This window comes from Meles meles, chromosome 13 (assembly GCF_922984935.1).
Source record: "Meles meles chromosome 13, mMelMel3.1 paternal haplotype, whole genome shotgun sequence".
In the NCBI taxonomy this organism is placed as follows: Eukaryota; Metazoa; Chordata; class Mammalia; order Carnivora; family Mustelidae; genus Meles; species Meles meles.
In genome coordinates this window covers 59,077,584-59,094,036 of record NC_060078.1, presented here as the reverse complement: position 1 = coordinate 59,094,036, position 16,453 = coordinate 59,077,584, and the positions used below count along the sequence as shown (strand labels likewise).

Sequence of the window (16,453 nt, the reverse complement as noted above, 5' to 3'; positions counted from 1 at the left end):
TACTGAGCCGTGAAGCGTAAAACTTTGTCTCACACTGCTCAGTTCCAGAGTGTTAAGGCCCTGAGTCCTGTCACTGTCTTTGTACGGGTTTTGGTTTTCTGCCTGGTCACCATCCACCCCTTCAGCTGCCATCACTGGTTCCCTCTCCCCTATCTTGATACTCCGAATCTAGTCTGGGTGAGAAAAACCATGCAATGAAGCGGGGGAGAATACCACGTAAAAAACAAAGAATAGACCCTAAATTGGGGGGCATGCAGGGTAATCCCGGAGAGTGAAGGGTGTGAACATGATGCGTATTTTTGATACTCAGAGCCTTTTTGTTTGTTCTTGCTTGTGGTTGTTGTGGGATGTTATGGGTTGAATTATGTCCTCCCTCAAAAGATGTGGAAACCCTAAGCCCCAGTACCTCAGAATGGGTCTTTATGTGGAAATAGGACCTTTGCCGATGTAATCAAGAGGAGGTCCTTAGCAGGACCCTAGTCCAGTAGGACTGGTGTCTTTAGAAGACAAGAGACTCCGAGCCGGAGAGAAGATGGCCAGGTGATAACAGAGGCAGAGATGGGAGCAACACCCCCACAGGCCAAAGAACAGCCAGACTAGAAGATAAAAGAAGCAAGGAAAGTTTCTCCCCTCCAGGTTTTGGAAGGCGCATGGCCCTGCTGATCCTTTGCCTCCAACTGGGCTTCTGGCTTCCTGCCTGTGAACCATACATTGGTTTGAAGCCATGCAGTTAGCGGTGCTTTGTGAGGGCACAACGTCACTGTCCCATCCAGGAATCTAATCCACGGGGCACTGCCGCTCACTTGCCAGCCTCTTTCTCTTCCTGTGATCTGACCTCTTTGTTATATTTGCCATGGTCCCACGAGGCCCCAAATACAGCCTTGCAGCCTGAGTTTCCAGGTTTTTCTACCAGTGATGTCCTCTCGTAATCAGGTCACTGAGATCCTACCTGATCCGTCTCTCTTGCCTGGGCAATGGCCCCAGCCTGCCTCCCAGCTTCTACTCTTGCCCCCAACCATCCGTCTTCCCAGCGGCAGCCAAAATGCACTTTTTAAAGTACAAATCTGATCCCATTACTCTTCTGTTCAAAACCTTCCACTGGCTCTCCACCCTTTGTAAAATAAAACCTAGACTCCTTACCATGGCCCACAAGGGCCCATCCACGGCCCATCCACTGCTCTGAGCTTATCTCCCCTCTCACTCAGCCCCTCTCTCCCTTCTTGCAGTTCTCCAGACAAACCCAATGTGTTCCCCTTGGCCTCACACTTCTGCTCCCTTGGACGGGATTACCCTTCCTTCTGATGGTTCCTCAGGTGGAAATCCACTTCTAAGACTTTGGGTCTCCACTCAAGGGACACCTCCTCTGAGAGGTCTCTCCTACGACCCTAAAGGCATTCCATTTCAAAGACTTAAAAAAAAAAAGAATGTATAAATCCTGTTAAAGATTTTATTTATTTGACAGAGATCACAAGTAGGCAGAGAAGCAGGCGGAGAGAGAGAGAGAGGAGGAAGCAGGCTCCCCGCTGAGCAGAGAGCCCAATGCGGGGCTCGATCCCAGGACCCTGAGATCATGACCTGAGCCAAAGGCAGAGGCTTTAACCCACCGAGCCACCCAGGCGCCCTGGATTTATACATTCTTAATAGCATGTATCACTCTCAAAGAATAACATGTATTCTTTTATTATTTATTTTCCGGCTTTCTAAAGAGGACACTTTCAGGCTATTCCTTGTACCCAGTGCCCAGAATAGTCAGACACTTGGTACTTAATACTTTTGAGTGAATAAATAAGAGGATTAGCTGCTATGCTAAAGCCTACCAAAGTACGAATTCTGGTAATGCTAAGATACTATTTTTCTATTTTTAAAAAAGATTATTTATTCATTTGACAAAGAAAGAAAGTGGGGTGGCAGGCAGAGGCAGAGGGAGAAGCAGGCTCCCCGCTGAGCAAAGAGCCCAATGCAGGGCTTGATCTCAGGACCCTGGGATCATGACCCGAGCCAAAGGCAGACACTTAATGGACTGAGCCATCCAGGCACCCCCTGTTTTTCTATTATTAAAGACATACTATAGAAAATTTCAAATATACCCTAAAGGAGAGAGAAGAGCACATCCTACCCAAACGTATCCATCACTAAGGTATTATTAGTATTATAAAACACTACAAATACCATAAATGCACTGCAGTATATACAGGGCTATCAAAATAGGGCAGAATCACTAGGATACTGATGTCTTCCTGCCTGAAACCTAGAGCATATTCACATAGACACTCATGGGAAAGTTACCAGGACAAGGATATCTTGGCTTTGACTCTGATTCTTGTTCAAGCCATGCAGCCCGTCTCCAGTGTTCCCCTGGGTCTTCCTCCGCTGCCGTCTCTGGAGTGCCTTCCTGGCCTTCTGCAGCTCTCCTACCATATGTTTTTCAAACGTGCTGACCAGTGCCTTGGTTTTCATCTCTTCATCGACATCCCAGATATCTTCAAGTGTCAGAGGTTGCTTGTAGCCTTTCATAATGATGCTGGAACCAGAGCGATCCACAGGCTGAGACCCTACAGGCTGGGTCAGGGGCAATTCCCCTGCTGCTTCTGACAAAAGCTGCTCCCCGACCCCCAGTTCAGAGATGGAGGGATATAGGAAGGGAGGGGGGCCACTGCTCCACCTCCCAGCCCTTTAAACCTGACAGAGGCATGGGGAGGGCAGAAAACGGATGGGAGAGGTGATGGAATGTAAACTAAGACGAGGAGGAGGGCAAGAGGAGCAATGCGACTGAATGAAAAAACAAAAGAGCATCATGTCCACCTGCTCCTTCCTCCTTGAACACTGGCTGCTGCTCTGCCCCTGGGGCATCTCCGAGGGGCCGTCAATGCCCTTAAGGAACTGAGCAGCCCTGGAGGCCTCCTTCTGCTCTCTCTCTTGATCAGGGCCCACCAACCTGGTGTTTGAGAACATGGATACAAAATAAATTACGTCTTTATTCTCACTAGCTTCTGACTGAAACCTAGCCTTTCCTTATAACATGAACGGAGGCAAACAAGCAGTTGTAAACAGGAGTACCCGTTCCTTTGACACCAAGCGATCTCGCAGGGTTTTCATGGCACAGGTACACTCATCGGTGCTTTGAGGTTGTGGTCATTGTTAGCCCCACCGCTAGATCACTAGATCTTGTCATTTAACACATTTGTAATGGAGCACTTGTGTTACATCACAATTTTTTTTAATATTTAAGTGATTATATTTCAAAATATTTGGTTTCCTTTGCAACTCTGTCTTTTTCTTTATGTACAGAAAATATGATCTGAGGAGGGACTCATAGGCAGTACCTGTTGCCAAGTGGTCCATGGAACTACAAAGGCCAAGAGTGTTTGCTGCAGATCCTTTGGTAGCCCAGGCCAGCTAGTTCCTCCCTTACCCTTCAAATGGTGTCACACTGCCTGCCCCCTTCTTATCCTTCCACCTTTCCTAACACCTTCCTTTTCCCTGTGAACCTCCAGGCCACCAAGAGCAAAACCCCCTCCATCCTCTCCTCCATGTCCCAGGCTGAAATAAATAGATCTGCTAAATTAACATTCTCGGACTCCAAGTAGAGGAGAAATGGAGGCCTCAGGAAGCATTTTTAAAATTAAGATTTCCATCACTTTCAGAAGAATGAGGGGGTAGGGATATGGACAACCCACACCCCAGGCATTTCCTACCTGTCATACCAACTAAACGTAATGCTACTCAGAAATGAGGCTGTCAATGATGGATTCTGCAAGACACACACAAAAAAAATCAAAAAGTAAATCAACCTGAGACAGGAACTTCGTGGGACTCTAAAATCGAAAAGTGATTTTTCTAGATATAATGTTATGTGAAAAAGCAGACTTGAGACTGAAGTAGGCTGAACAACATAGGTTTACCTGGAGACCCTAAAGTCTTACCAGTAAAAATCAGATTTTCTGGCATAGATAGATGAATGCATTATCCATGCTGAAGATTGGCAGGTCAATATAAAAGTATTTCCAGACTCATAAAAGAGTATTTCCATACACTAACCACTTTTGGTCTCCTTAAGCCATTAATGATCCACACAGCTATATTCTGGGCTCAAGGGGACTCCCCCCACCCACCCCACCACAAGGCCTAGGGCCTCTTGAAGTTACATGTGTCAAAATATCATCCAATGAAATAATACATGAGATCGGCATATTTAGCATCTCACATTTGAGGAGGCATCTTTTTCTGAAAATGCTGAAAGGATCAGGATCAGGATCTGTAGTGCATAGCAGATGAAGAACAGGCAGGAATAGGCCAGATTAGAATTGCTGCCCTATAGGGGAACAGAAAACAACAACAATTAAAAAAAAAACAGAAAATGAGCCTTTTCCCAAATTAAGTCTAAATGGCCCACATAGGGCGATGCTTGTGCTTAAAGCCTATCATCAAATCTCCTAAACATACTTCTATCCCAGAGTCCAACTGACTGTATGCCATTCACTCTTACTTAGAAGTTGCTCACCACACTACCTCAAGTAACCCGCTCTTTCCTCCTTACCTTTAAGAGTGTCCGGATCAGAGTCTGAAACTGGAAAACGCCACAGAGTACTGAGAGAATCCAGAATAGGGACAGGAACCAAGAATCCTTCTGCATGCACCATCGTCTGCTGTGTTGGATCAGCAAAACCAGGAGCTAAAGAGAAATTCACATCAAGTTCTGAAAAATACGGTCACCAAGGATGGGAGGAAAGAAAGATGCCAGAGATAGGGAAAGAATGTTGGGTTAAAGGAGGAGATGGTTAGAACTAATCAGGCCATGCAGAAAACACACAAATGCCAAGTTATAGACTTCCTCCCTGATACAATCCAACCTCCTCTTTTAGGGTGTCTATCCTCTCCCTGGGACCCCCTTCCTCACCCCATGTCCCCACCACACTTGGGTGGGAAGTTAGCCAAGAATACAGAGGGTCACCTTCTGCATATAATGGAGTTGGTTTGGGAGCCAGAAGTCTTTTCAAGACCCAAGGAAGTGAATTTCAGGCACTGCAGTAGTCCACCTGGGAGGGAGTTTCTGCAGGACAGGTGTAAGCTGTCTATGGGATTTTCTAATAATATCAAACTAGGCAATTTAAAAAAAAAAAAACCTTGCCTTGTAACCTCTCACTTAATTATAATTAAATGTTGGTTTCCTAGACTCGGTGCGGAGCGCCTGTAAACTAGCGTTTTGAAAACAAAGCCATGATTAGTATCATCTGTTCATTTCTGTGGTATAGATAATCCCACTGTGGTGGATGTCAGGCCCCAACAAGCTGTCACTAAGCACAGCACTGGGAAGAGATACACAGGACCACTGTCCTACGGGGATACAGGCCCATAGATACCAGGCATTCTGACTTTTCAAGGAGGTTTAGAAATCCAAATAGTTATGTGGCATCTTCTCCGTTGAAAAGCATAGCAACTTAGTAGCAAGATGGCGGAGGTGTAGCAGACTGAAATGACATCAGGTCACAGGAGTTCAGCTGGATAGTTATCAAACCATTCTGAATGCCTACAAACTCAATAGGAGATAGAAGAGAAGAAGAATAGCAATTCTAGGAACAGAAAATCGGCCACTTTCTGAAAGGTAGGACCTTTGGAGAAGTGAATCTGAAGTGACGGGAAGATAGACCAATGGGGAGGGGCCGGCTCCCAGCAAGCAGCAGAGCAATGGAGCACAAAATCAGAACTTTCAGAAGTCTGTTCCACTGAGGAACATCACTCCAGAGGCTAAGTGGGGGTGGAGCCCCCATAGGGACAGTGTGGTCTCAGGTCCTGAGGGGTCACAGAAAGACGGGGGGTATCTGAATGTGGCAGAGCTCACAGGTATCAGAGTGGGAAAGCCGGCTACAGAGACAGAGCCGAGGAGTGAGCTCTCAGCTTGTGGTTACCTTAAACTGTGATCCATGGCACAGTTGGGCCACTGCTCTTTGAGGAGGGACCCCACAAGTGGCAGACCTGCAGAGATCCCCTCCTTCCTTCTCTGAGAGAAGCAGCCAGGAGTGCACTGCAGGAATTGGCAGGTTTGGCAACTCCAAATGGGGACATGCACCAGGGACAGAAATGCTCGGTCACAGGCCGGGAGAACTCAGAGTGTGGCCAGAGACCAGGGAGACAGGAGTGATTGACCCCTTTTCTCTGAGGGCACACTGAGGAGTGGGGTCCCGAGCTCATGGCTCCTCCAGGCCAGAGACTGGAGGCCGCCATTTTCATTCCTGTCCTCCAGAGCGCTAAGGAAAGCCTTTAGGGAACAAAAGCTCCCAAGAGCGAACCCAAGTAGATTACTTAGCCTGGCCCTGGCAAGGGCAGTACAATTCCACCTCAGGCAAAGACATTTAAGAATCATGGCAACAGGTCCCTCCCCACAGATGTTCAGCAAGAATATCCAGCCAAGACCAAGCTCAATGATCAACGAGAATAGCGGAACTCCAGAGCTAGGGGAAAGCAACACATAGAATTCATGGCTTTCCCCCCATGATCCTTTAGTCTAGCAAAGTTAAATTATATTAATTTTTTTCTTATTCTGTTTTTTGACTTTTCCTCTTTCTTCTTCTAACATTTTTAATAGTCTATCTTAACAATACCTTCTTTAAAAAATCTTTTTAAACCTTCATTGTTATAGTCATATTTTATCCCTTCATTGTATTTAGCCTTATTTTTTATATACATATAGGTTTTTATTCTTTAAAATTTGGGGATATGATTTCTTCTAATAGATCAAAATATACCCTAAATCTAGCACATGGCTTTGTTCTAGTCTCCACCCTGAGCACATTCTCTTTTTCTTTTTCCAACCATCAATTCCTCTTTTAGAAATCTTTTTAAATTTTCATCTATACAGTCATATTCCTTGCCTTCATCATGTTTACCCTTATTTTTGTATATATATGTGTTTTTCTTTCTTTAAAATTTTGGGAGGTAGTTTCTTCTAAGAGACCAGAATACATCCAAAATCAAGTGGGTGGCTCTGTTCTATTCACAGTCATATATAAATATATATCAGAATGGCTAAAAAAACCAAAACCCATCCATATGCTATCTATGAGAAACTCATCTTAGACCCAAAGACACCTCCAGATTTAAAGTGAGGGGGTGGAAAACAATTTATCATGCCAATGGACATCAAAAGAAAGCAATCCTTATATCAGATCAATTAGATTTTAAGCCAAAGACTATAATAAGAGATGAGGAAGGATACTATATCATACTCAAAGGGTCTGTCCAACAAGAAGATTTAACAATTTTAAATATCTATGCCCCTAACATGGGAGCAGCCAATTATATAAACCAATTGATAACAAAATCAAAGAAACACATCGACAATAATACAGTAATAGTAGGGTACCTTAACACCCCTCACTGAAATGGACAGATTATTCAAGTAAAAGGTCAATAAGGAAATAAAGGCTTTAAAGGACACACTGAACCAGATGGACATCACAAATATATTCAGAACGTATCATCCCAAAGCAATAGGATACACATTCTTCTCTACTGCACATGGAACATTCTTCAAAATAGATCACATCCTGGGTCACAAATCATGTCTCAACTGGTACCAAAAGATTGGGATCATTCCCTGCATATTTTCAGACCACAATGCTCTGAGGCTAGAACTCAATCACAAGAGGAAAGTTGGAAAGAACTCAAATACATGGAGGCTAAAGAGCATCCTACTAAAGATTGAATGGGTCAACCAGGAAATTAAAGAAGAATTGAAAAAATTCGTGGAAACAAATGATAATGAAAACCCAACTCTTCAAAATCTATGGGACACAACAAAGGCGGTCCTGAGAGGAAAGTATGTAGCAATACAAGACTTTTTCAAGAAACAAGAAAGGTCTCAAGTATACAACCTAACCCTCCACATAAAGGAGCTGAAGAAAGAATAGCAAAGAAAGTCTAAACCCAGCAGGAGAAGATAAATAATAAAGATCAGAGCAAAAATCAATGAAATAGAAACCAAAAGAACAGTAGAACAAGTCAATGAAACTAGGAGCTGGTTCTTGGAAAGAATTAATAAGATTGATAAACCCCTGGCCAGACTTACCAAAAAGAAAAGGGAAAGGACCCAAGTAAATAAAATTATGAATGAAAGAGGAGAGATCACAACCAACACCAAAGAAATACAAACAATTATAAGAACATATTATGAGCAACTATACACCAGTAAATTTGACAACCTGGAAGAAATGGATGCATTCCTAGAGAACAAATTTGAACCAAATTGAACCAATTTGAACCAAAATTGAACCAGAAAGAAATAGAAAACCTGAACAGACCCATAACGAGCAGGGAGATTGAAGCAGTCATCAAAAAATCTCCCAACAAACAAGAGCCCAGGGCCAGACAGCTTCCCAGGGGAATTCTACCAAACATTTAAAGAAGAATTAATACCTATTCTCCTGAAACTGTTCCAAAAAATAGAAATGGAAGGAAAACTTCCAAACTCATTTTATGAGGCCAGCATTACCTTGATCCCAAAACCAGACAGACACCATCAAAAAGAATTACAGGCCAATATCCTTGATGAACATAGATGTGAAAATTCTCACCAAAATACTAACCAATAGGATCTAACAGTACATTAAAAGGATTATTCACCACAACCAAGTGGGATTTATTCCAGGGCTGAAAGTTTGGTTCAACATCTGCAAATCAATCAATGTGATATAATACATTAATAAAAGAAAGAACAAGAACTATATGATACTCATTAGATGCTGAAAAGGCATTTGATAAAGTATAGCATCCTTTCTTGATCAAAACTCTTCAAAAGGTAGGGATAGAGGGTACATACCTCAATATCATCAAAGCCATCTATGAGAAACCCACAGCAAATATCATTGTCAATGAGGAAAAACAGAACTTTCCCCCTGAATAGCAGGAACACAGCAGGGATGTCCATTATCACCACTGCTATTCAACATAGTACTAGAAGTCCTAGCCTCAGCAATCAGACAACAGAAAGAAATAAAAGGCATCTGAATCAGCAAAGAAGTAGTCAAACTCTCACTCTTTGAAGATGATATGATACTTTATGTGGAAAACCCAAAGACTCCACTCCAAAACTGCTAGAACTCATACAGGAATTCAGTGAAGTATCAGGATATAAAATCAATGCACAGAAATTAGTGGCATTTCTACACACTAACAGCAAGACAGAAGAAAGAGAAATTAAGGAGTCCATCCCATTTACAATTACACCCCAAACCACAAGATATCTAGAAATAAAACTAACTAAAGAGGTGAAGAATCTGTACTCAGAAAACTATAAAGTACTCATGAAAGAAATTGAGGAAGACACAAAAAAATGGAAAAGTGTTCCATGCTCATGAATTGGAAGAACAAATATTGTGAAAATGTCTATGATACCTAAAGCAATGTACACTTTTAATGCAATCCCCATCAAAACACCATCAATTTTTTTCAAAGAAATGGAACAATTAATCCTAAAATTTATATGGAACCAGAAAAGACCCTGAATAGCAAGAGGAATGTTGAAAAAGAAAGCCAAAGTTGGTAGCACCACAATTCCAGACTTCAAGCTCTATTACAAAGCTGTCATCATCAAGACAGTATGGTACTGGCACAAAAACAGACACATAGATCAATGGAACAGAATAGAGAGTTCAGAAATAGACCCTCAACTCTATGGTCAACTAATCTTTGACAAAGCAGGAAAGAATGTCCAATGGAAAAAAGACAGTCTCTTCAACAAATGGTGTTGGGAAAATTGGACAGCCACATGAAGAAGAATGAAACTGGACCATTTTCTTACACCACACTGAAAATGGATGAAAGATCTCAATGTGAGACAGGAATCCATCAAAATCCTTGAGGATAACACAGGCAGCAACCTCTTTGACCTCAGCTGCAGCCACTTCTTCCCAGAAACATCGCCAAAGGCAAGGGAAGCAAGGGCAAAAATGAACTATTGGGACTTCATGGAGATAAAAAGCTTTTGCACAGCAAAGGAAACAATCAACAAACCCAAAAGGCAACCTACAGAATGGAAGAAGATATTTGCAAATGTCTTACCAGATAAAGAGCTAGTATCCAAAATCTATAAATAACTTAAGAAACCCAGCACCCAAAGAACAAATAATCCAATCAAGAGATGGGCAGAGGACATGAACAGACATTCCTGCAAAGAAGACATGCAGATGGCCAACAGACACATGAAAAAGGGCTCCACATCACTCGGCATCAGGGAAATACAAATCAAAACCACAATAAGATACCACCTCAGACCAGTCAGAATGACTAAAATTAACAGGTCAGGAAATGACAGATGTTGGCAAGGATGTGGAGAAAGGAGAACCCTCCTACACTGTTGGTGGGAATGCAAGCTGGTGCACCCACTCTGGAAAACAGCATGGAGGTTCCTCAAAAAGTTGAAAATAGAACTACCCTATGACCCAGCAATTGCACTACTGTGTATTTACCCTAAAGATACAAATGTAGTGATCCAAAGGGGCATGTGCATCCAAATGTTTATAGCAGCAATGTCCACAATAGCCTATGGAAAGAACCTAGATCTGTATCAACAGATGAATGGATAAAGAAGATGTGATATATATATATATACATATATATATATATATATATATATGTATATATATATATATATATATATATATGTATATATATATATAATATATATATTCCCTTGTTTTATATATAAAACAATGGAATGCTATGCAGCCATCAAAAGAAATGAAATCTTGCCATTTGCAATGATGTGGAGGGTATTATGCTGAGCTAAATAAGTCAGTCAGAGAAAGATAATTATATTTCTCTGATAAGAGGAATTTGAGGGGCAGAGTTGGGGGCCTGGGGGTAGGGAAGGAAAAAATGAAACAAGATGGGATTGGGAGGGAGACAATACAAAAGAGACTCTTAATCTCACAAAACAAACTGAGGGTTGCTGGGTGGGGTATTGAGAGGTAGTTGGGTTATGGACATTGGGGAGTGAATGTGATATGGTGAGTGCTGTGAACTGTGTAAGCCTGATGATTCACAGACCTGTACCCCTTGGGCAAATAATATATGTCAATAAAAATAATTTTAAAATGTTTTAGATCTTAAAAAAAAAAGAGGGTGCCTGTGTGGCTCAGTGGGTTAAGCCTCAGCCTTCAGCTCAGGCCATGGTCTCAGGGTCCTGGGATTGAGGCCTACATCCGGCTCTCTGCTCAGCAGGGAGCCTGCTTCCCTATCTCTCTTTGCCTGCCTCTCTGCCTACTTGTGATTTCTCTCTCTATCAAATAAATTTAAAAATTCTTAAAAAAAAGAAAAGAAAAAGAAAAGGCATAGCAACTAATGTAGTTATTTTTAAAACATTATGCAGACCTCCCCCAAAACCGAGCCCACAGGAGAGAGCAGTTTCTGTTATCAAGTTTACACAAACAACTCTAGATCCACTGATGAGTCATTAGTCAATTTAAGACTAATAGTTATAGCATTTAGAAAAGTCTTAAAACATCAAGAAACTTGTCTTTCACGTGTACATATATTTATTTATTTATTTTTACTTTCCAAATACTGTTTACTTCACTGAAGCCTGAAGGCCAGGGAAAGGGCGTGTGAATGTTTGGGACACCAAGCCTAGGAGTACATGTTGACAACAGTGACATACAGGGCCACAGAGTGCTGTCCAGCTGCCCAGGGAACAGAGGTGGATGAAGGTCTCCATGACAAAGGCCTCATAGACTAAGGAACAACAGTAGGAGCACTGCTGGCTGAAAAGTGCAATATGGGTTATAGTGTGTTATCATCTAGACCTGGGCAGATGAGACGATGTAATAGACCAGCCTGATATTGGAGTCCATGCTCTTCTGGATGTACTTCCAGTCAAACTCAATGCCCTGGGCTCCAACTCAGATGAGAAGGAGTGGGACATAATGAGCATGGCCATGGCCCAGTCCAAGGCAGCAACCATGATCTTGTACTCCCCCTTGCATACATTCCAGGACATGACAAAGTTTAGATGTATCTGGTCTGCCACATCCACGATGACCTTCATGACATCCTAATGAAGTCACAGATGCTGCCTTCCCAGGTAGGAAAAAACCATGGCCTGGGAAGGAAAAAAACCATGCCCAGGAAGAGCATCTTGCACAGCTGCATAAACATGTAGGTGACCCTGGCCTGCACACATGTCCAGAAGGCATTGTGCTCAGGCCACTGTGCTTGTAGGTGATGAAGTGGGGGAAGTAGACCAGGGTGAAGCCATTCCAGAAGTGGAACAGGGTCATGGTGCTGACCTCCTGGGCCCACCAGAGTGCGGGTCTCTGCCTCGGCCAGCCTGGCACCCACTCATGTATAATCATTAGATGGAAGGATAGGAGGGCATGAGATACATATCTTAGGCATCAAAGCTAGTATTTATCTAGGGAGAAGGATCCAAAAGTTAATGTTCAAAAGAATATACAAAACTAAAATTTGATTCAGTCCATTATAACCACATTTTGCCTCATCATAGGCCCCTCAAAAAAGATAAATGAAATTGGACTTAATTTTATTCCAAAAGAGTACATTTCAACTAGATAGCTATGAATAAGAAGAAGATAAACAGGGCAGGAGTGGAAGTAGGACTTACCCATGTGCCCAGGTAAAGGCTTGGATTGGTGTATCTAATGGCAGGGACTGTGGCTTGTCCAGAGTCTTCTGTGAGTACAAGGGCCAGCTCTATGGCTGCTAGAATAAGAAGAAAGCCAACAAGCACCTGAGAAGGAAAAAGACCACTGTTAAGAGGATATCATGCTTTAGAATAGAATGGTTCCTGATAACAGATAATAAAGATGGTATGCACAGATTCAGAGAACACAAGAAATACTTCTGGCATCAATGAATGCCAAGCAATGGACTGTAGTTCTAGCAGTGGAATGAAGTTCAATGTAGGCCAGGATAGGTTTTTGAGGAATGCTGAGTGTGATGGTTTTAAACTATGTTCACAAGTTCTTTGATATTCTTCCCTTCAAAAAGGAGATCTTGGTACCTGTTCTCTTGAATGTGAACTTAACTTCACGACTCAATTCTAAAGAACAGAATATGGTAGAAGCTCATAAAAAACAATATGGCTTCCTCCTTCTCTTTCTCAGATCACCCACTTCACTTCAGGGAAAGCTCCTAGTGCCATCAGGAGGACACTCAAGTAGCTTTATGGAGAGATCCACTTGGTAAATAACGGAGACCTCTTGTCAACAGCCATGTGAGTGAGTCATCTTAGACTTAGCTGCTCCAGCCCCGGTCAAGACGTTAGATGACCTTAGTCTCTGCTAGCATATCAGCTGCCATGTCATGAGAGACCCTGAAGCAGAACCCAGGTAAGCAGCTCCGAAATTTCTGATGCATAGAAAATGTGAGAAAAAAATGTGCTTTTTCTTAATTGCTAAGTTTTGGAATAACTTTTTATACAACAATAGGTAACAAAAAAATAGATTTAAAAAGGGAACCCCCATACCTTAATTGGGATTTCCAGTTTCCTTGGTCCTATTCCCTTTCCTTGATTATTATTCCCAGCCTCTTCCCCAGACAAGATTTGAAGTTAATGTTGCAAACTGTTGTGACTATGTCACCCTAGGAGGAATCTAAGCCAATCAATATTTGTCCTATGAGTTCATAAGACATGCTATCCATCGTATTATTCTAAAGAATCACCCCTGCCGATCAGGACGAGAAATTACTACTTCCGCAGAGGAGGTCCACCAAAATCTTAGCCCTCAAAATGAGGGTCTTTAGGATCATCTCCCCTACCCCCATCCCTTCAACTCCCATCCATCTGTCCCTATTCATTCCCATGTCTCATTCATCCCAAATGGTTCAGGCAGAAATATTGAGCTGCTTAAAATTAAAACCAACCAGTGAGAAACATGAATGCATCTATAGTAGGACCAGTGTGGTTATTTAGCAAGGCATAAAGTCAAAGACATGTTACTGAAGGGAATGCATTTCTCAAGTACATAATATACTATATTGTGCTTTCTCATATGAGACAGGTTTTTTCTGGAAAAAAAAAAAACAGCTTTTGACGTGGTAAGATATGTTTGCCTTTAAGTAAATTGGGTATAAAAATGAGCAAGGTGGAGGGGCGCCTGGGTGGCTCAGTGGGTTAAGCCTCTGCCTTCGGCTCAGGTCATGATTTTAGGGTCCTGGGATCGAGCCCCACATCGGGCTTTCTGCTCAGCAGGGAGCCTGCTTCCCCTCTCTCTCTCTGCCTGTCTCTCTGCCTACTTGTGATCACTCTCTATCAGATAAATAAGTTAAAAATCTTAAAAAAAAAATGAGCAGGGTGGAGCTAGAGAACCCAGTCAAGGAGGATTTGAGGAGAATAGGTGAAGAGAATACTAATCAGCTACCCAGGCCAAGGAAAAAGAGCAGGCCTTGCCATAGGCTTCCACATATTAAATTTTTACACATTGATTAGAGATATACTGAGCAACCCATATCAAAAAGAACAACTTACATTATAAAGCACTCCTATAAAACATTTCAAAATAAGAACAAACAACCCAGTATAAAAGGCGTAAGATGGAAAGTTTAAAGAAAAAATATGACTTTTAAAGACAGAACAGATGCTTAATGTGATAATTAGTGCAATTTCAAATTATAATGATATACCACTTCTTACTTAACTGCTTAGCAAATATCAGAAAGTTTGATAAAAAGTTGGTAAGATTGAGGAAAAACCTCTATGGAGGATAATTTTCACTATTTAAAAATTGCGAGTCCATATACTCTTTACCCAGTAACTTCATTTCTAGGATTTATGCTACAGACACACATGAACATAGTTTGTTTGTTTGTTTGTTTGTTTGTTTGCAGCATTGTCTATGATGGCAGAAGGTTAAAAACCACCTAAATTTCTGTCACATAAGGCACATAAGTTATGATACATCCAAATAACAGCACTATGAGTGGACATTAGAAAGCTGATTTTTATGTGCTAAAATGGACGGATCAAGACATGGAGATTAACACAAGACACTAACATTTGTATAAAGAAAAGTAGGCATTTTTATAAGCATGGGTTACCTCTGGAAGGATATACAAGGAACTAGGGTCAGTGGTTGCTAATTCAGACAAGAATGAGTGACTAGAATACCATGTACCTTTTGTAAATTTTGAGTTGTAATCCTGATTTACTCAAAAGATTAAAGAAAATGCAGTGGAATACTACTCAGCCATCAAAAAAATTGAAATCTTGCCATTTGCAATAACATGGATTAAACTAGAGGATATTATGTTAAGTGAAATAAGTCAGAGAAAGGCAATTATATGATCTCACTCATATGTGGAATTTAAGAAAAAAAAAAAGGATCATAGAGAAGAGAGGAAAAAATAAAACAAGACAAAACCAGAGAGGGAGACAAAGCATAAGAGACTCTTAATCATAGGAAACCAACTCGGGCTTGCTGGAGAAGAGGTAGGTGGAGGGATGGGGTAATCGGGTGATAGACATTAAGAAGGGCAAGTGACATAAAGAGCACTGGGTGTTATATAAGACTGACGACTGACCTCTACCTCTGAAACCAATAATACATTATATGTTAATTGAATTTAAATCAAAAAAGTATATTTGGAAAAAAGTTAAATACAGTAACATGCCCATTTTAAAAAATGAGCAAGTGGTGTGAACAGACAATTCACAAATATGCTCAACAAATTAAAAAACATCATCTGTGGGCACCTGGGTGGCTAAGTCATTATGTGTCTGCCTTCGGCTCAGGTCATGATCCTAGGGTCCTGGGATTGAGCCCCACATCAGGCTCCCTGCTTGGTGGGAAGCCTGCTTCTACCTCTCTCACTCCCCCTGCTTGTGTTCCCTTTCTCGCTGTTTCTCTCTGTCAAAAAAATAAACAAAATCTTAAACACACACACACACACACACACACACACACATCAATTGCATTAGTCCTTTAAGAAATGCAAAGTAAACCAAAAGGATGCCATTTTACACATAAAATAAAAATATGTTAGACCCAGTGCTGGCAAAGGTGCAGAGACAAATTCTAACACACCTTAGGTGAGAATGTAAATCAGCAAAAAGCTTCCTAAATTATAAAAATTTTACCATGTTTCAAAAGCCTTAACCGCTCATATTCCTTGATATAGTCATTCTACTCCTAAGAAGCTATTCTAAGGAAATACAATGAATTTCAGGCAAATACTTGTGCACAGAATCTTAACTGGAATCTCAGTTTTAGCAGTGAATTATTTATAAAATCTAAAATAACCCAAAACAATGGTGGAGAGGTTTGTCGGAGGAATTAATGCTGCAAGAGTTGTTAAAACAAGTTATGGTATCCTCATGTGATGAACGATTATGTAACTGGTAGAAGGCAGAGGAGGGTCAATAATGTATCCTCGGACTGAGAAGCTGCTTTTCAAATGCAAAAATGCTGCAAACCACTCTAGACCATTGACACAGTTTTAC

At 41.5% G+C, this 16,453-nt stretch overlaps 1 protein-coding gene and 1 pseudogene across 1 annotated transcript in view; both read right to left on the bottom strand.

Moving 5' to 3' along the window:
* ABCC2 (ATP binding cassette subfamily C member 2) overlaps window positions 1-16,453 on the bottom strand; it is a 72,409-nt gene that overhangs the window by 43,742 nt on the left and 12,214 nt on the right. Inside the window, exons 3-7 of the mRNA XM_046026178.1 lie at window positions 12,617-12,742; window positions 4,538-4,672; window positions 4,205-4,312; window positions 3,696-3,751; window positions 2,287-2,521 (exon numbers count right to left, since the gene is read on the bottom strand). Of these exons, the coding sequence (XP_045882134.1) occupies window positions 2,287-2,521; window positions 3,696-3,751; window positions 4,205-4,312; window positions 4,538-4,672; window positions 12,617-12,742 (660 nt within the window). The remainder of the gene's footprint in view (window positions 1-2,286; window positions 2,522-3,695; window positions 3,752-4,204; window positions 4,313-4,537; window positions 4,673-12,616; window positions 12,743-16,453) is intronic.
* LOC123954873 lies at window positions 11,528-12,604 on the bottom strand (annotated as a pseudogene).